The following is a 22021-nucleotide window of genomic DNA, read 5'->3' on the forward strand; positions in this document are numbered from 1 at the left end:
GTGACTCGCTTTATCTAGAGTGACACAGCGCAGTGACCGTGACTAGGATGAAGATGGCGAGAGAGCAGCTCAGCATCACGATGCATAGTGTCCATAGGAGTCCTTTCTCGGCCTCAAAAACTGGATTCTGAGCGAATTGTGTCAGTACCAACTGGATTAGTGCAAATGGTACGGCAAAAAGAGCCAATGCCAAGATTGAACCAACTACCATCCACGGCTTCAAGTTTCGTTTCCGACCACTTAATGTATCAATACCAAAGCATACAAGAACCGAGTTCTGGACAACCATTCCAGCAATTATTCCTGGCTTTAGTGTTATTGGCAAGAGCAGCTTCATGGTAGCGGAAGTTTGTGTCTCTTTCGTTGCTAATTTGCAGGGCAGTGAGAAGCATTGAGTTTTGCTACTGTTTATGCTGCAGTAAGAGGTGATTCCGATAGTATATCTTTGCAGTTCAGGGTGGATTCTGAGAAAAGTCAGCTTATCTCTCAAATCAATCAACGGCACATGCATGAAGGTTATGATCCCAACGCGACTAATGCTGGGACTGCAGAGCGCATAAAAGCTGCAGGTGACGACAACGACATGAATGGCATATGTCACCAGAACAACGCCGAAGCGAGGTTTGTGAGACTTGAAGGAGAGCATTTGATGGTCCATGACAGCTACATTCCGACACTATATACTTCCCTGGTGCGCCTCCGCTTTCGGGGCCCTTCGGCATCACGTGCCCTTTTCCGTTTCAATCTGGTACTACACACACAGCGGAGTCCGCTTTTTACGCTTTGATGATCAGGTCGGCCGAAATGTGCATTCAGCTGCTGCCTCTTCATGAAAGATGACAAACCCTGCGGGAAGCCGCTTATTCTATGCCGTGAACCTCCTTCATATTTGAGGGATATGTCCAGTACTTGACTGAAATGATAGATTCTGAACGTAATCACTTTCAGGTATCGACAGCATATAGGACAAACATCGCTTTCCTCTAGGGGCCCCAAAGCGATGTCGTCTTCAGAGAAGACGAACGAAGAGCCAGGGTACTCCTTCACAATTCTTCGTAGTAGAGCTACAGTGTTTGGACTTCGGCAACGCAGTTCTCCCGTGCACTGGAAATAACTACGGCGCGCCACTGGTTTACCTCGAAGCTCGAAGAAGAAGGACGAGGCAAAGAGTGCTCTCGTGATACGTCGAAAGTCGTAAGTTTGGAAAAAGTCGTATGACCATGTTTTGATATCAGCAATTTTCGATACGTCGTCCAATTCTGGTTGTTCTTCACACGGCATATTGATTCTGAAATATCGGTCCAGCCGATTTTCGTCAATGCGATTCTGGTGGTCATACCAGATTGCTTCTCCACTCATGATGGCGTTGAATAGGCGGAATAGCCTAAGCAAGAACCGGTCTTTGAGACTGAGTCGCTGAGTTACGGTTGTGGGAGACTCAGACGGGCGCGCATAGCCCGTACCAATCGAAACCGCGAGGTCGGGGCTAGTATCCCAGATGGCTCGCGATTCCCACTCCGCAGCGTCAATAGGATTGTTGTGCTTCCCAGCGCCTCCATCTTGGAGATATCCCAGTCCAGAAATGAATTTCGCGGGAAAGTACGATGGTGCAGCTGAAGTTGCCCGGGCTCTGGACAAGTGGTCAGAGAGCATGCCAGGACAGGAGCAAGTAACTCACGCATCACAAACAAGAACTTCATGCTCACCGACGTCAGGGCGATAGAGGAAATAACCTGTTGGATAAGCGACTGTGAACTTGGGGCCAAGGGACCAACCTTGATCTTTCCGTCTATCCATTGCTCCGTTATAGTTTGACAGAATGCACAAGCGGGGATCGAAGACAGTCATGGTGGTAACAGCAAACTTGGTTCCGGACACCTTGCGATGGCCAAACAACGCTGTGTTTTTGCCATAGGCCTTCTTCACGCAGGTTTCCATTGCCCTTGCCCCGTAGAGACTGTCCGTCAGCAATGAAGCTATCAAATTTCGAATCTTGGCTAATGCCGTAAGACCTCGTCTGTCGGGAAATACTTCTCTGGCTAGTTCATCAAACGTTGATATGCACTCCTTCAGATTGCGGCGCAGATAAAACATTAGTACTATTAGGCCCCCTAGAAAGGTAAGCATAACATAGTAGTTGACCCCGAGGCTATTACCTGTACTCGTGCCCAGTAGTAAGTCGAAGTCATCGTAGATCGGATACGGCAGGTTTCTCCACCGGTCCAACTCTTGTATTGCTTGAAGTGAGAATGCACCGCGAATCCCACCACCATCCAACACAAGCAGGCGGGACCCAGCGGTTGGGGGCTTTAAGGTGACGCGCAGATTATCAGAGGCGCCGCAAACTGGGCAGGCTTTCATGTGGAATAGATACTCCATTCCTGTCATCGGGGCTGCCTGCATCACGATGCAAATATCGCAGAAGGAGTGTCCACATTTCAAGACGTGTTCTGGTTTTCGCATGATGCAGAACAAACACACTTTCGAGGTTCGGAAGCGGGGTGTCCTTATCTTTAACGAACATAAAATCTCTCTATGAGATTTCAGGGAAGAAATTTCATTGCGGCAGACCCTCGAGTGCAATGTGCAGTAATGGTCTTGTAGTCGTTGGCACCAACCCGCTGTTGAGAAGCATTCGAGTGACGCAAACTTTGCCTCACAATCGGATTTGTAGAGTTCTCGAAACATCAATTGGGCATTGAAATCTTCTCCGGACTTAGAATCATATAACTCGCATTTGGATGACTTACGGTGCGTTCCAGGGGGAGAACTGTCCAGGAGCAGAGCTGATGCTACGTATCGTAGTAGGACATCTTCGCTGGTGATGAAAACAGTCGAACAAAGCTTGAAGAACTCCCTTAGATGTATCTGGCTGTTGGTGGTTCGCATAGATCTAACAAAGTTAAATGGTGTTTTGTCTGTTTCTGCGACATGCTGCAGTGCTGCTTCAAAGAAAGCTTCCATATGTCTGGCATTGAAGAGCGTATTTTGTTGCGCTCGTTGGTCTCTTATTTTCTTCGACCAAAGCATAATGGAATCTAGTAGTTTAGAGTATGTGGGGTTGATCAAGCTGGTGTAGTGTGCTTTTCTAGGCACGGCGTGCTCAAGCGGGCTGTAAGTAACGATTATGATATGCGGATGCCACAGCGTTTCCCTGCTCACTTCTGACCAGGTCCGCAACTTTGCGAATGCTTCATGGCTACTGTCAAAGTCGTCTAGAAATATGCATACAACATCTGTAAATGTAATAAGAAGTCTAGCAATGATGCAGTCAAGCATATCCTGAGCAAACGTTGCTGAGCTTTTGCTCCATTTGATAGTATACCGCGATTGCCCGAGGCATCTACCCGCGGGCGAGAACCCTTTGAAACCCTGCTCCGTATTGAGATCGGCAATCATCAAGGGGTATCTTTGACTGGTAGTCCCATGTTCCACATCAATAGCCGCGAGTGCATGTGACCTGGGAGAAGATAGGCATGAGAACATGGCGGCCCGAGCCGCGCTCTTCTTTCCAGAGCCAACTAGCAGTAAGAGAGAAGGAAACTGGTTATCAGGGTCATGCAGGCGGCCGATGATGTTCTGCAGCCCCGTCCCGGCCAGAAGTCCCCATGTGCTGCCGGTGTAAGAAGCGTAGAGCCAATCAGAGGGATAGCTCCGTGCCATGGTGGAGAGTGGAATGGGCCATGGCGGCCCTTTTAAGATACCACTTGGGTCTAAATCTGAGGGTCTAAATCTGAGGGTCTTGAATCAGCCTTATACTCCTTTGATCCGCATCTATATTCTTCTCACCTCACAAACATGGCCGAAGCTCGTTATTTCCTAGGGTGCGCGCGAGTGCAACTACGCCATTTGCGGTATGCGAATAGTAGCACGGACGACAAGTGCAGCGGTTGTTGTGTCACAGATCTTGAACACAACTTGCCTGTTTTAATCGAACGATCTGCTCTGCATATGTCTGAATCGTTTCAGCTATTCCAGGTGGTGGATGTTCCACCCTTGCCACTTCCGGACTCAGTACAGCTCGATTGCCTTCATGGCGCATTTCGCTTGCGATATGGAAGAGAAGACTCAAAATTGGACGAATGGTGGCTGGTGGATTTGTACGACGCAAGTGAGTGCAAAATCACTATGCACTTTGTAGCTAATTGCCAGGAATGCCAAAAACGTCCCAACGATCACTGCGACTGCAATATAAGAGACATATGCCATCTTGTGATGGGGAAAGATACCTACACATTCGTTACTATCAGCGACATAGAAACATAGATCATGAAACCCGCTGGAAGCAACTTCTCAGCCCAACGAAGCAGAAGACTCTGGTTCAAATACAAAGAAACCCATGGCTAGTGGAGATCCTTGATGCATTGGAGTCAATTCGATCTCTGTGGGCAGATTTCCATATAGGATCACTGCCGCCAATACTAAGCTGGAGATGTAATGAGGTTGGTAAAATGCACAGCTACATGTTGCTCGCTGATCAGGTCTAGGAAATCAAAACGTATCTCCTGGCCATGTACTCCACTTGGACTAATATCACCAATGGCCAAGGTTGGTATTGTGATGAAGAGACTGTTAGCCTGTTGCAGGGTCTCTCTCCGGCCTGGAGCACTAAGGATCGTGAGAAGATCGAGCTTCTAGGGCGGGAAAATCGGATCTTCCGCCGCATCCAGCACGCTAAGACGCGCGATGAAGTGATTGCGCGGGTTCTACGATCGGAGGGAATGATACTTACGTTCAAAACCTTCTTCAAACACACTAAGCTCCTCGGCTCTATCATGCTGACTCTGCGACATTTGGTATTGCCCGAGAAAGTGCGTCCCTCCATGCAAGCCATGTTGGAGGAATGTTTTAGTAATCCGCGGGGGGACAACCGCGTCTATATCCAGTGCACAGACGACCTTCATCACCAAATGTATCAAGAAGCACCCCCCCAAGAACATCTTCGCTATGCGTATTGGCAACTCTGCCTTTTTATTATCCGACATAAGGAGCACCTCATAACTGGATTGCAGACTCCTAAATATTCAGCCCCATCCGAGTGCCGGGGATGGCAAATACGATTAGGCAAGCTCGCAGGGCAATTAGGATTTCGAACGCACCGGATCTTGGAACTGCAGCAAGAAGACCCCGACCAAGGTGATGTTCGCAGACATGTGAACGACGAGCGTCCTCCTGGCATCTTTGAGCAAAGAAGATTTCAACATGCAGTGGCAACTAGAAGAGGAGTCCTGAGGCAATTTAGATGGAAGCTGGACACTCCTTCGGCTAAAATGGTTCAGCACGCAGATGAATCTGAACTTTCTCTTCGAGTCTGTCTCTTTTTGCCGCTCATTACAGCAGCGCTTGGACAGGCACCAGGTTATATGCTTAGTCGATTTGGAGACGTTACGCTGGTAATGCAGGCGTTCCTTGGTCCAGCTCCTCCGGTGGACATTTCACCCTCTGTCCCAGTAGAGAGAGCACCAGCAAGTGACACCGTTCAAGCACCGGCGGGAGTCGACCTCTCGGAAGCTGTCCCAGTAGAGAGAGCACCAGCAAGTGACACCGTTCAAGCACCGGCGGGAGTCGACCTGGTAGCGGGGCCTAGTGCTACCACCCAACCAACAGAACTGGATGATACGATGGAACTGGACACTTCAGCTAATGATACTACCGAGCCGCCAACAAATGCGTTAAGTCTAGCCACTAATGCCAACGATGTAGACATGTCAGCATCTTCATCAGTATATTCTTTTCAAGAGGAATCTGATATTGATAAAGTTACATTTCGGAGGCTGCCTGCATCGGGGGATCTTTTGAATGTTGGTGAATCACATACTTGCAGGATTGACGTAGAAGAGTTAGGGAACCTACATAACCTTCTCCGGCGGAAACCTAGCCGTATTTATTTCGCAGTCATGCGCGCGCATCAATTATATCCTCAGACATATGAGGATGTGGTTGAGTTGCTTGGGCGTAGTAAGCGTGTAACCAATATCTATTACTACTATGAAAAAGATATGAGCGAAACGAAGTGGTTAGGCAAGCACCTGCACCCAACCCAGCTGCTAGCCCGAACCAGGCCAGACCGGACCAAGCCAGAGGGCCGGATAACACGTCGGATAAACAATTAGATGTCATTGTCTACTCGTCGGTCCATTGCTGCCTCTGCCATTTCCCAATGACTGACTAAGGGTCCATTATAGAAGTCTCTGTCTTGCATTTCATCGGTGTATGGTCCGGAATATACGGCGTTCCACGCCCTCTCGGGGACTTTAACCTGGAAGTGCATTTGCACCGGATTCTCTACCAATGAAGGGAACAACCTCACCGAAAATACAGGTTCAAGATCCCCAAAGTCCACGACGCGTGTGTGTACCCCACGTATGTTGTTCCTTGTCAACCCTAGACTTCTTACGTCTTTTACCGCCCAAGAACTATATACAGTATTTAATCCTGAAAACCATCGGCTTGGCGCAACGAGGCGGCGCAACTCGTGTTGCGAGATCGTTGTCTGGTCGCCCTTCAACCCAACCACTCGCATGTTGAATTTACGAAAACGTAGCTCATTGGTCCTCGCATCCTTCACGTGGTCATGGAGGCTGGCTATAAACTTATCCAACTCATTTCGAACATTCTCATGAACATCCAGTAACAGCAGCAACACATAGGCGCCCCTCCCCATCTCTCCATCGAGCGTATCCAGGTCTTTACCCAAGATCATCGGCTGAATGTTATGTATGTTGACGGCGTAGTCTAGCCATTTCCCATTGTCTTTGAATATACTGTCCCAGATAGCTGCATGGTGCTGTGCCATCTCAGTGGAGGGGAATAGCCATTTCAGGCCAGCCTTGCACCATTTCCAGACGTAGGTGGCAATCGACATGTTGGGACGTTGGGACGTTGGGGCGTTGGGGCGTTGGGGCAGTAATCGTGTATTCTAGACTTTTATAGGATTATTTGACCATTCATTTTAGCAAGGCAGACGCGAACTTGGGGCGAAAACGTCACTAGTGCTCCCTGTGCCTGCCAGGCACAGAAGGCGTAGGATTGGTGCGGAGGTGCACGGGACATGGGACAGATGCTCAATTCCCTGTTAACGTTTCAGGTACACAAAGGATGCGCTGTGCCTGGTGTCAATGAATGAAGCAAAACGAAAGTATATTCTATTAAAGGCGAACAGAATACCTTAGGCATGCGTTTTGCAACGCAACGATGCCACGTGTCGCACCCCGCAAACCTATCGGTGGGTCATCCAACCCCGCGCGCACCACGCACGCATGTGTACGATGTCGGTTGAAGAAAGCAAAAGTAAGTTCAATATCGCAATAAGGACTACTCTAACAAAATATAGTGCACAGGCAACCCTTGCGACAAATGTGTAGCAAAAAATGTTGTCTGTAGTTTCAGCCCAAAGAGGAACACAGTACAGCCCGTCTCAGTGGGGTGAGCTAGTAGATACTATTTTTCGACAAAGCTAATTGATCTTAGTTACACCCGTCTTCTTGAGGAACAAGTAAAGACTTTGAAGGCCAATCTCTACAAAGCACACTCTGCCAGAGCAGGAGAGGTCAACATCAACGATCTCATTAATACAAGCGAGACGAGTTCTGCACATGAATACAATGCTAGCAACCAACAACTTAGCAACAAAGCCCTAGGCAAACTTCCAGTGGGGGTCTCAGGCAAACATTTGGAGAAGCATCTATTCGGACATGCGGCCGGGCATCCAGTCGAACATCCAGTCAAACATTCAGTCAAACATCCAGTCGAACATCCAGTCAAACATCCAGTCGAATATTCAGTTGAACATCCGGTTAAACATCCAGTTGAACATGTAGTTGAACATCCCGTGAAACATCCGGTCGAACATCCAATTGAACATCCAGTCGAACATCCGGTCGAACATCCAGTCGAACATCCGGTCGAACATCCGGTCGAACATCCAGTCGAACATCCAGTCCTGCATCCACTCCCATATCCGGTCCAGAATCCAGTCGAATATTCAGGCGGACTTGATGTTGGACATCCAGGTGGACACCCAGTCCAGCATCCACTCCTATATCCCCAGCACCCAGTCCAGAATCTAGCAGAACATTCAGACGGACTTGATGTTGGACATCCAGGTGAACATTCAGGCGGACTTGATGTTGGACATCTAGGTGGACATTCAGACAGGATTACAGCCGAGTCATCGCATGAACTGCCAATATGCAGAGTGACGCATTCAATCTTGGGTGCTCTGGACAATTTTCCGAACACACCGATGGTCGCCGGCGGTCGATACTTTACCGACCAACCTGCCGCTGACAGCCTAGAATTACTCGAGACGGTTCTACCGGATCAAAGCTGGGTAGAGGACTGGGGTGCATCACTTTATGATATATAGTTTGTACTGCTCCTTAGCTAGGAAATATTGTTTTATGGAATTATTCACCAAGTACGCATACCATGAGTCCAGCAAGTCGATATCAGCGTGTACATTTCACCGAACCGGTTTATTCTTCCGTCTTGTACTCCCTTAATCAACCAGAATACTGGGCAATAAAGTATTTTGAAGATCACATTCGCCTGTGCGCTACCTGCATTCCCCCCTACTCTCGTTTATGCGCCATTGGCTTGAGCCATGCCGGAGCAATCGATTCCTACATGTACTCGGTCACAGGAGAACACATCAGAAGTCGCACTCATCGACTGATCTACCTGGATATGCCAGCTGGCTTTCGTGCAACCCGACTATTACTCCATACTATGAAATATGAGTTTCCCCGCATTTCGCGAGGCAGAGCCAGTGCAGTCAATTATGTCAATCGCGGCGATCAGGATTCGTTGAGCAGGGGAAGAGCTAGGTCAAATTTCAAAGAGGATGGGGACCGACGTACAAAAATCAGATATGTTTATAGTTAATGCAAGGCTATCAAATACTGTTTCTATGCTGGATCTTCTTAGGGGTTTGGATCATGCTCGCTGGTGAGCTTCCCATATCAAATACGTCCACAGCGGAATCGCCATCCCAACTTGCGGAATATTGTGTAGGGCCTTCGTCAATGTGAAAGTCTTGAAACATGTAGTTTACTTCTCCCTCTGGCTCCAGGATTTCTGCACGCAACTGGTCACTCCCATCATCGAGCAGATTGTTGATGAATGTTTGCACCTGGTCAGTCGATGATGTTATAATGCGAAGCGTGCTTTCCAATATTGCTTGCGCCCGGTCTGAACCACCATAGATGTGATCGGTACATTGATTCCTCTTTATCTCGGCTTGAATATCCTCAAGACTTGGGTTTGCTTCCAGTATCCAGAGGCCAGTGACATGGAGTTTATACATAGAGGTATAATCCCAATCGAGCACAGTAGACGATACATGCAACAAGGAATGCACAACAAGTCTTCGAGTGTCAGCAATTCTTAGCAGAACGTTGGCTTTCACTGTCAGCAGATGTGTCATTCGGCGTGAGATAGAGTATACCTAATACAATGCCGCAAATATCATCATTGCTGCACGGAATTGGCTTGAAGCACAATGGATGGTGCAGAAACACATCCGCGGCCAGCATTTTAAATTTTGACAGGTCTAAGTGCAGCGCGACTTTCAATAAGATCAACACTTTCTCAGACGGTATTTTGGCGGGCTTCAGGGTCTGGACCACGAATGCGAAACTGATAGAAGCGTAAAGCGTGCTTGAGGTAGGAATTTGATACTTCGACAATGCCAACGTTAAACTAAGCATAATGTCTGTTGAGATATCATCCTTTGGTATAAACATGCCATGGGCAGACTGAGCAATGCGGAGGAACGCGTCGGGATCTTCCTTGATCTTGAGAATCTTGTTTGCATTGGTTTTGGAGTTCGCCTCTTGACAAAGTCTGGCGAACGTGGGAGATAGAGAAGAGAGTCGCTCAGAGGAAACAATGAAATGAGAGTCCCCAACAATGACCTCCAGATCGCCCCGCTCTTCCACAATATATTCTTTGCGTTGATCCATTCTTGGCCGGACGAGCAATGGTCAACGGGCAGAGCCACTTTATAGCAAAACTCCCATCCCTGAAAACTGAGGCATCTATTCTCCGGTATCCAAGCAAGTAACAGTCATTCTAGGGACGTCAGCCAAATACTTCTTAGGAGCGAATTAGTCGTACAGCGCAAATTCACTACAAGTTTCCATTCCCAACGGGTCTGTCTTCCCACAAACGGTCCCCATGTAAAGTTCGTACGTACAGAAAGGTTCAGAGATCCATACACGAGACGAGAATAGGATTATCCACTGTTTGAGATGCATGGCGTTAACTGACTGCAAGATCAGTCGGTTTGATAGATTTTTCTATATGATACTAATGAACGAGATACAGCCGCCTTAGTGATGGTCTCATACCACGTCGACGCCACCAACTATTGACTCCGGTCCATCCGAAGAAATCAGCCTTGGGCTTTGTTGCATATAATATCAGAACCGCGCTAGAGAGGTCATGCGCATGCATGATCGGTGGGAAGGGAGTTGGCTGTTGTGCCGCTGGCGTAGATAGAAAGCTGGGCCTCAGCTGGAAAAATTAGTCAAAACTCACCGTTGCTCTGAAACAGAACACCTACAAGGGTAATGCGGCAAAGCAAGTGCGCTCGTGATATTCGGGTTATCGGATCCGCAAAACCCTTGCAGACCTTCGAACTCAACCATTGCAACACTGCTACCAACTGGAGGTCTGGATTGGATTGGCTTATTCATTCCACGAAACTTCTGTGGATACTGGATCCATAAGCCTTCCCGAGTATGGCAGGGGGACAAGATCCAGTCCTCCGAAGGTGGTCCATGAAAATTGGCTCTCAGATTTGCAATCAACATAGGGTATCCTGCGGGGGTATGGTTCGAGGCGATGCCTCCTTTGATCCTGATAGGGGAACAGGACATGTAAAATTCCCTATTACCAAATGCATTTAACCACGTCCTAGATTGTTAGCGTGGTAGGTGAGCGTGGTACACAACAATTACCAGGCTGCAATTACTCTTTCTGAAGATGGTAACCCTTCTGGCACTCTAAATGTATAATCTTGGTTGGCGTCGTACGTGTTTGTGATTTCGCCTTCTTGCCCTTTCCTCACGCGGGGACAATTCCCTTCCCAGCTCTGTATCACGGCCCAAGTATGGCCAGAATCATAAGAGAGTGAGATCTGGCAGGATCCCCCACCATGTGCTGCACCCAAGGGATCGTGCATTCCCGGAACTCCTGTCTTGTTATTAGAATCAAATAGCCTATGAATTAGTCGTTTGGCGCAGATAGAATGATAGCCAAGCATACTGAAAGGTGGCGTCTTTTCCAGCGGTCCACACGGTTGATGAGTTGTAACGCCCATCTATGTGGAGTCCTTTACACGGAAAGACCTGTTGTCGCCATTCTGAGCCTTCATGGTTTGGATCACCATTGAGGGGCATGATCAGCTTATCGATGTGTGTGTTCCATCTAAAGGGGTCAGGATTTCCCATGAACAAGTGCGTCACGCCTGGCTTCGCCAGCAGCAGGAGTACGTAAACTTTCATGTTACTTGTATTGATGACTACTGTTATTGAACTCTTATATAGCATGGCCTATATCTAGCTCTGTGCTACCGATTTGTGGTGGTGGGTGAGATTCTGAGGATGACCAGCTAAAAGTACTCCGCAACACGCTCGGGCGCTATGCTGTTAGCATACCATGCAACAGGGTAGGTCTGACTACTTACTCCTCGGTCGATCGGAGACGTGTGCAAAACGTGGCTCTGCGGACTTTGGAACGCTTTCTCCATGCGGGAGGAAATGCCCGGTGTAGGAGGATTGTTCGAGAGACTGGCGGTCGTGTGCCGATTCTTGTTCGTTCCGATGCGATTATGCGTTGATTTCCCGAGATATCTGGCACGGATGGAAAAGAAGTTGATGGTAAACAGAAAAACTCCATTATGAATAGTGTCCCATTGATGAAGCCAGAATACTTTTGCGAGGCCGGCCATTTTGTAGCTCGTCACCGCTCGAACCACAGAAATTACGACACACAGCCCGATGAGACTGAACCGGGTAGCGGCGAGAAGTTTAGTGCGCCTTTGAATTCGGGCAGACAGTAGGATCGCCATTGGGAATACAATGAGAACACAGCTGCTGACTACATCCCACACAGTTGACAGCCAGAGCGCGCGATAAGAGAATGTATAACCCGGGAATATGCAATCTGCAATCTGTTAGTGACGCATGGTAGGTGGCTCGGGACGCTGTTACCTGCTACACAAGGCGATGCGACATAAGGATACGCCGCCAGGCCAGCTACATAGGCGGCAATTGAGGTTGAGACGAAAGCGTACCACGCCCGATGAAGTGGAATATTACCGTCGATGAGACGGTGATAGGACACCATCAGACTGCACTTCGCAAGCCATGTGCTTGTGATCTTGAGAACCGTAGAGGCGTATTGCAAGTGAGTTCCATAACCACTGAGGCGAATCCTATCAGTATGAAAGGCGAGGTAAGTGTCAATTGCGCAGCCCGTGCCAAGGAGCAGGATGCTGAAATGGGACAAGAAATGATGAATGGTTGTCACGGAAAGAATGGGGCGGAGAACCAGAAAACGTGCCACGTTAGTAGCTCCAGATATCACGAAGGTAGTCCAAATGATGGGGATGAAGATACGTTGATCGAGCATGGCGATACTGGAATGTGGGGAGTGGGGACTGAGGCATGAGGTCGCCGTTGGCGCAAAACTAAATACCAGATCCGAGGGCGCTTATCAGGAGGCGATGCATCGTCCCCAGGTCAACTACTCGCCAGGGTGGGGGAACCATGCCTGCGGCAAAGTTCGATCCTCAACGCCGAAAGGTCCATTAGCGTCTCGATAGCGTAGTTCGTCAGCCTCAGCAAGCGAGCAAGTTAGGAGCTCCACTGCCCATTGTGGGATTTCTTGAAGTAAATTTGGCCTCAACGCCTGCATAGCTTCACCAAACCACCGGATTTCTGCCTCGGTCAAGCTATCTATACTTGTGAAAGAGTCAGCTCTATAGTCGGCATAAATGACGTCAACGTCTTACTCCTTTCTGCGAATAGGTTTCTTGAGCTTCTGGTCAATGTGACCAAGATCAAGATACGGAGGCTGTGATTCTTCGCCGGGAAGAAGGATCAATATTTGGGGGCTCGGACGTGCGTAGCTCTGAAGCAAGAGGTGCATGAGTTTACCATGCCTGATGTACTGCGTGATCCTTTCCTCAATACGTTTGTCCGCCGCTCCCGAGGCTTGCTTGATGCTAGAAATGATCGCGTTCTTGACCATGTCTGCTGCGGGCCTCTTCTTTTCGGCGTCGCTCAAGGTCGGGTACAGAGCATCAATGGCATCCGTTGATGGTGTAAGTGGTAGCCCACTAAGACCTTGTCTATACGTAGATGTCGATTTGTGTTTAACTACCCTGTGTTGCTCCACGCGACTCAGGCGCTTATGCGCCGATAACGTTTCAACCGCTTCCTGGAATGTCTGATAGTAACAATACTTAACATATCGAGCGCGAGCAACCGATAGATGACCCACACTGTCTTCTCTGTCAAGATATTTGTGAATATGAAGGAGTTTAGTAATTTGTTCGGTTGTGTCTAAGGCAAAATCCGTCGTACTCTTCATCGTCATCTTCAGTGATTCAAGAATTCGTGGCGAGCCAATCTCGCGGATGGACTGGAGAATGCGAAGGTACTTGAAAACTTCCATTTGAGCTGGTAGCTGCAAATGCAGTTCTTGAAGTAGTGTTCGATCGAATCCATCAGGAATTGGATATTTAGATGCGCTGCTATTCACCGGGAGCTGGATTGTTGGTTGCCCAGAGTCGAGTTGCGTCGCATGCATTTCGCTTGATACACGTAGTTTTCTCAGGAATCGCTGACGCAGGTCCTCTTCTGGGGGAAAAATAACGTCGCCGCCTTTACTCAGCGCTTCAACATAGAACACCGAAGTAATTGTGATATCGCGCTCCTGCATACGGTGATTTAACTGTCGTCATGTAAGCAAAGAATCGTGTGCGTCATTGGTACTTACCCATAGACATGCTACCGTCCAACCAATATCCTTATAATGAGTTATCAAACGTGAAGACCTGAGTCCGGTTTTCATAGTGAATATTTTTCTTTTAGCCCTATCGCCAAAGAATAGGTCAGGCTCAGATTCCCCTGCGATGATTACAAAACTCGTGTCGCAGATGTACGATGTATCGCACCTCTCGATGCTTGGCGTCTGAATGATGTGAACGGTGCTAGGCAATAGTGCGTATAAAAGGCTATGCATCAGGCGTGGCGTAAGAGGAAGTCCGTCTACTAAAGGATGTAAATCGGCTGCAGACAGACTAGATGTCGGAACTCCGTCGTGCAGACAAACCCCTTCTTGGACACGGCCATGCTGCTCTTGTGCATCCATCTGTTGGATATCCGAAATGGCTACGGGAGGCACATCTTGACACATCACCTGCTCTGCAGAATCGTCCCGGCCGTAGCTCTCTGATGCGGGAAATGAATTATTTAGGGCTGAACTTAAGTCCTCGTCGTCACCGAATAGTGATCCTAGATCGTCATCACCGAATAGTGATCCTAGATCGTCATCATCAGCAAACGGATGCCTTCTGGGTGGACCATTCGAAGGCACATCAGATACGCCCGGAACAACATCTGTCCCATTGTCAACGTTCCGGCCTTCAAGAGATAGATCTTCCATGGAAGATTCCAATCTCGTCTCCCCCGGAGATCTACATGAAGCGTGATCACCAGTGGATAATTGCATCCCAACGCCCCTTCCACGTTCGGGCACAAACATGGAAGTTGGATCGTCATCCTCGGAAAGATCTTCTACAGGTGCTCCACGCAGATTCTCTATGGAAGCTTCAGCTTCATCGGGAGTTGACGAGGGAGATGATGGGTCCTTCTGTGCGCGCTGAGACTTCTTTCCAGCCCGTTTTTTCGAAATCCTTCTCTTGCCCCGATCATTGATTGATCTTCCTTCGGTGTAGTGCTGAGTAGAACGGGTTCTCAACACGCGAGGGCTAGATTGGCGAATTCGGGTTTTCACGTCATGCTTCCAGACTTCTATGGCCGAGAGTAGTCGGTTCAGCTCAGAGCTGTTTGCATCCTGGCTTCTTGCGGTCCATTCCTTTATGAATTCCTGTGATTAGTTAGAGAGAATCCCCGCGAAGGGCATGCTCACATGCGGTGATTATTGCCAACGCAGGACCTAGGGCACGAACTACCATACTTCTCAGACATGATCCATGAGAGAAGGAAGGGACATCTACGCTCTTACCATATGCCGGAACATACGGGCGATGATGTCTACTTCTAGTTAGCGGGAGCAGTGAGACGTCCTTTCACATCCCACTGCTCCCGCTAATCCTCTTCAAGGATAGCGAAAACTATGCCACATAAATCCCGACTTCTCCGGCCAGTCTGCAGTGTGATCAAACATGCAGCCTTATTCACAGACCGAAGGGTTTGGTGAAGCTTTCGGAAAGGTGCAGATGCTGAGGGGCGTGTCTCTGAGCTCCTTTATCGCTTCCCTTTCTAGCTCGCTGGCCGCTTTCCTTGTCCAGATTGGTGTGTTCTTTCTCATCAGCAAACGATACCCATCCATATAGTATGCAGATCTTTCTAGTATACGTCATATATTGACTGTTACAGTCCCGCTATTCCCAGGCTTCACAAGAAGTCCTGGGGATCTTTTCTCAAGGCCGTTCGATATGACGGCGATCAGTCGCATCTTGATAGCTACTTCTTCCTGAGATATCTCCGGACTATCGTTATCATGTTCCTTCCAGCAGCCATTTTCATCACTCCCATGCTCATCCCTCTAAACTACATTCACGGGAAAGGAGAGCGCAGCGGCGTCAGTGGGCTGGACGCTATTGCTTGGTCAAATGTCGGCCTTCAATATTGTAGCCGCTATTGGGCACATCTGCTCTCTAGTCTGCTTCTCGTTGTGCACGTCTGCAGATTAATCTGGGTGGAGCTTTCATGCTATGTGAAAATCCGACATGAAGCACCACAGGCTGCTCTGCGCACTGTTTTGATCGACTCCCTTCCTGCAGATTGGGACACTGCTGAGAAAATTAGGCCGCATCTGAAACTCTTCCCTGGCAAAGTCAGTGCAATATCTTTTAATCGAGATTTCAGCAAGCTGTCGAACAAGCTCGCGCGCTGTGAGCAACTTGCCCGTCTGCTTGAAAGAGAGGAGACGGATGCGATCCAGAGGCAATTGAAAGGTATATCAACGACAGCTACCTCCCCAATACCTCAACGCCGATTCCCCAAATGGGTCCGAGTCTGGGAATGGATGCATACAACTAGAAGTACGGATGCTATCTTCGAGGAGCTGCGCCAGCTGTGTGATCAAATCATACAAGAGCGAGAAAATCCACAAGGCTTCCCGATGGTCAATTCAGCTTTTGTCACATTCGAAAATCCTATTGCAGCACACATGTTCTGCCAGACCGTTATACACACTCGTTGGGGTTATGTAACCCCTAAATCACTACCTATTTCTGATGATGACATTGTGTGGGGAAACATTTGCATCAATTGGCTCGAAAGAAGCATCCGAACAGCCATCTCCAACACGGTCATCCTTGTGTTCACCGCCATCTGCATCGTTCCAGTGTCGCTCATTGGATTGCTTTCGCAGATTATATATCTTACGAGAGTTGTCACCTGGCTAGAATGGATCAGCAATCTACCAGAATGGACCATTGGTGTCATTCAAGGAGTCCTCCCAGCACTACTACTTACAACACTTCTCCGGGGGTTTGCGGCCGGCGTAGAACATTTAGTCAAAATCCAGGGAATCTCGTCTAAGAGCATAATTACCTTGAGAATTCAAGACTTCTATTTTTATTTTATGTTTCTTCAAGCGACTGTTATTATCTCCTTATCAGCGGGGCTCACAACTATTGTTAATGAAGCTTCGGACAGCATTTCAATAGCTGCACTGTTAGCTAAGAACTTGCCGAAAGCAAGTAACTATTTCCTATCGTACGTCTTACTGCAGGCTCTCTCTGTAGGATCGCAGGCTCTGCTTCGCACCGATCGCCTTATAAGTAACTTGATCCTCAGCCCAATCAACGACAGAACAGTTACGGACCACATAGAGAGGAGAAATGTACCAGACATAGAGTGGGGGATATTTGTGCCTGTCTACAGTAATCTCTCGTGCATCGGTATGCTTTTATTTTACTAAATCGTTTGATATGCTAATCAGTCTAGGACTCCTTTACTCGATTATTTCGCCAATCATCATACCTTTCCAAGTCATAATCTTCTCTATGTTCTGGCTGATTTACTCGTACTCTCCTTTAATACAGACAAGACGCGATAGTGGGGGAATCTTCTATCCCTCTGCTATAAAGCATCTTCTCACCGGATTATACTTCATGCAAGTGAGCGTGGCAAGTCTTTTCCTTCTAGTACGCGATAAACACGGGAAACCCCAGTGTATTGGTCAAGCAGTACTCATGATTATTGCTATTGGGCTTACGGCACTTTTTCATCATATTCTTTGTAGAGCGTTCGATCCGTTACTCTTTTACTCTCCTACAATATTGGACGAATCTCTTGCCAGGCCTAGCACAGATATTATGTTGACGCACCGCGATCTGAACTCAACCCTGACAATCAGAATCCCACAGCCCAAATCTGGCAAGATTGAGTGTTTAAACCTACGTAAACGGCTAAACCCAGGGGTAGTTGTAGTTTGCGATGACGAGGCCGAGATTGATACCTGTGGAAAGATCAAGCTAAAACCAATTTGAGGGCATATCAATATATAAACCATGATATCCAAATCATTCGATGCATAAAATGGAGTTCACATCATCTCAAAAGTCATCAATAGAGAGACTTACAGCAGTCATAATTGATCCAGCCTATAAAGGGCTCTGCCAGAAATGGCTGAGAGAATCTATACCAATACTAGAAACTAACATGCCATTCGATTGCGCCACCTGGGAGCTCGCTCAACTTCTGTTGCTTGCCCAAACCTCTCTATGGCCGATCTCTCTATGGCGAAACAAGCTCCCCCAACTTCGAGAATGGCATCATTCTTCCCCAAATGTAGTGACAAAAAGGGACCCAGATAAAGTGCACGCACTTTGTTCCAGACTGAAACAAAGCCGTTCGTAGTTACACTCCCACCATTGTCACACCGCTAATGCAGGGGAGGCAAGCAACTCGGGTTGGATGTTAACCTGGTCCGCCTGCGCCTATTGGTTTTCAGCCTGTTCAGACCTTCGGATGCGCGGATGTGGAAGTATGACAACCTACGCCATGCCGATCTTTTAGATTGTGAACAGCTTTTTCTTGGCTGTCAAGACAAGACTGGAAATGATGGATGGGAGCAGATAGACTATGATACCTGGATATACGTCGCTATGAATGAGCAGCCTTCGCTGCTTCGGCAGGCATTGCAGTCAAGGCTAGAATCCTTCGTTCCAAGTCGCCTGTGGCGATTTCTCTAATGGCGGCTCAGTGGCGCAACCTTATCTAGACGTGCCACCGGAACAGCGGAAGCGATGAGGGGAGGGCACATATATCAGCAACATTTCTGCATTGTAATTAGGCATATGCAACAAGCACAATGATTGTTTTTCCGCCAGAGCTAAAGCTTGAAATTGCGCGCCATTTGCGTACGAACAAATCTTGGCTTTTGGCGTTGTGCTTGACATGTCGTGAGAACTATCAGATTGTCTTACCATTGCTCTATCACGAACTTGTCATAGACATCCAAGATAACCGAGGAATTTTTCTTTTTCAACGATGTATCGGAGCTGGAGCTGCAACGCCAATGAAGCTGTATACCAGGCACCTCACTTTTCTCGAGCATCTGAAGATCACACCTGCCGCAACTGAACCAATACATCACTATGGCTCGGATCAAAGACGTGCCTCCGATAATGCCAATTTTCACAGCCTACCTCACCGGTCCGTAGCAGATCATTTTATGATTTTTACACTTCATTTCTTTGAAGAAGACTGGCTTCATTCCTTTAGGTACGATGCAATCACCAGCTATTACATTATCTAATGCCTTGTAGCTTCAAGTCGGATAGATACTTGAACCAAAATGTTTTCAAGTATGTATGCAATACTCAACGCGCCCTGCGTCATCTGCATGTCGCGCCAAAACGAACTACTTTCGGGGAACTGCAAGTTCTGAAGGACCTCAAGACGCTAGACGTTAGCTTTAGCAAACCGGGAGAAGCAAGACAATACCTAGTGGATGTAATCCGTGCGCCATGTTCAGTCTTTCAAACCGGGAAAATTGAAGGTCTCCGTATAGCAGCTGCGCGCACGGGGCCGAGACCCACGGAGGATTTTGAGTGGGCTCACGCCTCTAGTCAAAGATTCCACAAGCTCCGGAAGCTATGGATTGACAGTTTTGATCTTCGAAAATCGAAGTACAATCTTAGTGTAGAGGTTGTCCACTTGGCCCTCACAGAGCTAACAGTATCAAACTGCAACGGGACGAAGGCGTTTCTAGCGTTACTGGCAAACCAGCAAGAGTCTTGGTCACAGGGGAAACCATCGAGTCTGCGTCGCCTTGTTCTGGCTTTGGGTTCATCATATCCACATGTGAGGAGGTCACTTGAAAAGATTTTGGAGCACAGCAACCTGGACCAATTACACCTTATCTTCAAAACGGAGATTCTCACTTTAGAAGGGGCCTCTGTCCCTTGCGTGCCAGCGCGCCTTCAATCGTTTTCTCATCATCAAGCAACGCAGCCCGGGATCACAAAGCGACAATTACTTTCTGACTATCTGCATGAGCCTGTCAACCTTTTGTATCTTGGAATTGAGATCGCAGTTCAACAGATGAAACGTTGGTGTTGGCGTTCCATACACGGGCCCATATCTTCTAAAATTGACCCTCACTGGGTAAGTCGCTTGTTCCATCTTTCAGACCGACAATCTGACCAGTCTAGCACTATCTTAGATTTGCTGCAAGCCTTCGCGTGTTGCTTGTCAGAATCAAATTAGGTGGCTTTTCACCGGACGCAGTTTCTTCGGGCGATTATCAGGACTTTGCTGAGGCACTGTTCAAAGACTTAAAGGGGAATGGATTCTGTAAACATCTGCATACGATTGTTATTGAATCAAGCTCCAATCGTCAACCAAAAACCATTCGGTACTGCTACTTGAAAGCCCGAAGAAGTGATATTTGGTTCGGAGAAACACTCATCGCTCTTCCAGTAACAGAAAAACATCTTCAGGAATTGGAACCAGGACTGGATTTACTTGATATATCTTCAAACCTTTGGTAGATAGCTTTATATGACTTGCATTTGACTTGAAACCTTTCTGTTCACCAACTAGGTCTTTTCGCCATGCTCATTGATACTAGTTGGACTAATTTACAGCTCTTTTCTACTTTTCAAATTCGATTACAATTGATTCCATCTTTCCATTTTCAGTGCCATTTGATGGGCACGCATGCGCACTATTAAGGCATTTATAGCCCATGACCTTCGTTTTAAAATCTTCACTCAGTGTTGGAAGACCAGGAAACCAGTAATCTCCAGGAATTGGTTCACTGCATTGCTTGCCACTTGTACTATCAGCGCCCTATTACCTGTTATAGAGATGTAATTAGCATACCTGTAAAAGTGGCAACATAGGCCGAGATCTATTGCAATGGATTCTACGTTCACCATGCCATTGTCTACTTCAGTGCATTTCAAAAACGATGTGAGCGGAGAGGTGCAAGTTCTCCAGGTGCTGTCTCTGCAAAAGTGGATCTAGCCCTATTAGCTGCTTTCATCTGGATTAGAGCAATGGTACTACATCACGAGAACATATATTTGCAGGTTGACGTGTTGTTGACGGAAGCAAAGCTGAGGATAGACTTGAAGCTAGGCTGGTAGACGAATGGAAGGTGCTGGATATTGTAGTCATGTTCAACGATGAGGAAAGGCACGTCATTTTCACTTTACACAGACAACTGGGGACGATGTGACCTTTATATTATGAAAAAGACCCGGCAGAAAATTGGCCCAACTGTTTTTCATTCAATCTGGTTCAGCAGATCCCCACGATCATTCGACAACCTTCCAAACCATCCGTACCCAAGCAAGAGCGTTGTTTCTCCGACAGGTTCAATAGCTGCTTTGCTCGTTGGCTTTATCTCTGGCTTTTTGGCTGAGTTTGCATTTGCCATCTCCCTTAAGCGCTGACCTATGCCATTACTGTTAATCTAGATATGAATCATGAGAAACCAAGCTTACGTCGTTTCTGCTGAGCTACTCGATTACGCGCCCTGCGTTCTACTTCCTTGGTGTTTGCCATCATGTTGTTGACTGTTAAGTAGAGAACTTTATATGGGCAACGATGTATTGGTATATAAATATATGTCCTCCCAACTCAATGTAAAAGTTAAGGCTTTGCTAACATATAAAATTGACTAGAATTATGTGTCTCTTTATCTTAATTGCTCGCCCTCCGAAAGTCTATCCGGCAGTTGGAGAGATAGACCTAAAGCGGAATCGAATTTCTGACTTAAGGCGTCGGCTTTTTAGAGCAATCTTTAATTGGGGAACTGAGGAATCACTTCCAACATACTCTCAAATATCTATCGAGAGTTATGAAAATCCTTCAGGTACTTTGTTACACCTTCCTAGAAACCTTGAATCGGCTAATTATTGACCATATAGAAACCTTGAATCAGCCGACTACTGGCTATGTAGAAACATCACCATAATACAGAGCATTCGCCTCATTTTATCAACATATGATTCTACTTTGATAACCTATAATCATTGCACATGTTAAGTGATTGCCGTTTACCCAATGAAGTCAGCACCTTTGCCTCACGTACTGGATCAATCAATTAAAAAATATGCCATTGTCAAAACTGTTTTGATTTCGTAAAAGGGTTGCCAATCTAATTCCCATTTTCTGGCAGAATTTTCATATTGTCACAATTCCCTCCATCCACAAGATGATCAATAGATATGCTCCTATAAACGTCGCGCTCTTTTTGCCCCTACATTACGTTCTATAGACCCAGCGGAACCTTTGCG

The 22021-nt window shown here is 47.4% G+C and overlaps 10 protein-coding genes across 10 annotated transcripts; 4 read left to right on the forward strand and 6 right to left on the reverse strand.

Annotated features, from left to right (window-relative positions):
- Window positions 1-10: 10 nt before the first annotated feature.
- BU24DRAFT_469028 (FabD/lysophospholipase-like protein) lies at window positions 11-3663 on the reverse strand (the record flags this gene model as incomplete). The annotated part of the gene is made up of 4 exons (XM_033532573.1): window positions 11-127; window positions 973-1630; window positions 1679-2111; window positions 2751-3663. 4 exons carry the CDS (start codon window positions 3661-3663, stop codon window positions 11-13), a joined length of 2121 nt encoding a protein of 706 aa, XP_033376678.1.
- A 491-nt stretch (window positions 3664-4154) lies between these two features.
- On the forward strand, window positions 4155-5411 carry BU24DRAFT_360599 (uncharacterized protein; the record flags this gene model as incomplete). Its single annotated transcript, XM_033524112.1, has 2 exons — window positions 4155-4442; window positions 4488-5411. Coding segments are annotated over 2 exons (1212 nt in total), but the record flags the coding sequence as incomplete, so codon positions are not given.
- A 642-nt stretch (window positions 5412-6053) lies between these two features.
- Window positions 6054-6883, reverse strand: BU24DRAFT_429442 (uncharacterized protein). Its single transcript, XM_033529733.1, has one exon. The coding sequence runs from the start codon at window positions 6863-6865 to the stop codon at window positions 6110-6112; it is 756 nt and encodes a 251-aa protein (XP_033376680.1). The 5' UTR covers window positions 6866-6883; the 3' UTR covers window positions 6054-6109.
- A 179-nt stretch (window positions 6884-7062) lies between these two features.
- BU24DRAFT_429444 (uncharacterized protein) lies at window positions 7063-8519 on the forward strand. Its single transcript, XM_033529734.1, has 3 exons — window positions 7063-7290; window positions 7334-7425; window positions 7471-8519. Exons 1-3 carry the CDS (start codon window positions 7195-7197, stop codon window positions 8366-8368), a joined length of 1086 nt encoding a protein of 361 aa, XP_033376681.1. The 5' UTR covers window positions 7063-7194; the 3' UTR covers window positions 8369-8519.
- Window positions 8520-8896: 377 nt separating this feature from the next.
- Window positions 8897-10265, reverse strand: BU24DRAFT_498037 (uncharacterized protein; the record flags this gene model as incomplete). The annotated part of the gene is made up of 3 exons (XM_033534322.1): window positions 10120-10265; window positions 9449-10074; window positions 8897-9402 (listed from the first exon to the last, which is right to left on the reverse strand). Exons 2-3 carry the CDS (start codon window positions 9963-9965, stop codon window positions 8897-8899), a joined length of 1023 nt encoding a protein of 340 aa, XP_033376682.1. The 5' UTR covers window positions 9966-10074; window positions 10120-10265.
- A 585-nt stretch (window positions 10266-10850) lies between these two features.
- On the reverse strand, window positions 10851-11170 carry BU24DRAFT_331151 (lytic polysaccharide monooxygenase; the record flags this gene model as incomplete). Its single annotated transcript, XM_033523034.1, has 2 exons — window positions 10851-10920; window positions 10965-11170. Coding segments are annotated over 2 exons (276 nt in total), but the record flags the coding sequence as incomplete, so codon positions are not given.
- Window positions 11171-11544: 374 nt separating this feature from the next.
- Window positions 11545-12653, reverse strand: BU24DRAFT_498038 (uncharacterized protein; the record flags this gene model as incomplete). The annotated part of the gene is made up of 3 exons (XM_033534323.1): window positions 12219-12653; window positions 11693-12171; window positions 11545-11646 (listed from the first exon to the last, which is right to left on the reverse strand). Exons 1-3 carry the CDS (start codon window positions 12637-12639, stop codon window positions 11545-11547), a joined length of 1002 nt encoding a protein of 333 aa, XP_033376684.1. The 5' UTR covers window positions 12640-12653.
- A 100-nt stretch (window positions 12654-12753) lies between these two features.
- BU24DRAFT_469034 (uncharacterized protein) lies at window positions 12754-15211 on the reverse strand (the record flags this gene model as incomplete). The annotated part of the gene is made up of 4 exons (XM_033532574.1): window positions 12754-12970; window positions 13022-13965; window positions 14011-15123; window positions 15206-15211. 4 exons carry the CDS (start codon window positions 15209-15211, stop codon window positions 12754-12756), a joined length of 2280 nt encoding a protein of 759 aa, XP_033376685.1.
- Window positions 15212-15421: 210 nt separating this feature from the next.
- BU24DRAFT_360573 (DUF221-domain-containing protein) lies at window positions 15422-17758 on the forward strand (the record flags this gene model as incomplete). The annotated part of the gene is made up of 3 exons (XM_033524110.1): window positions 15422-15591; window positions 15636-17159; window positions 17317-17758. 3 exons carry the CDS (start codon window positions 15422-15424, stop codon window positions 17756-17758), a joined length of 2136 nt encoding a protein of 711 aa, XP_033376686.1.
- An 824-nt stretch (window positions 17759-18582) lies between these two features.
- On the forward strand, window positions 18583-20266 carry BU24DRAFT_415982 (uncharacterized protein; the record flags this gene model as incomplete). The annotated part of the gene is made up of 3 exons (XM_033526341.1): window positions 18583-18995; window positions 19040-19880; window positions 19928-20266. 3 exons carry the CDS (start codon window positions 18583-18585, stop codon window positions 20264-20266), a joined length of 1593 nt encoding a protein of 530 aa, XP_033376687.1.
- Window positions 20267-22021: the final 1755 nt, after the last annotated feature.

This window comes from Aaosphaeria arxii (assembly GCF_010015735.1).
Source record: "Aaosphaeria arxii CBS 175.79 unplaced genomic scaffold BU24scaffold_20, whole genome shotgun sequence".
NCBI classification, from domain to species: Eukaryota; Fungi; Ascomycota; class Dothideomycetes; order Pleosporales; genus Aaosphaeria; species Aaosphaeria arxii.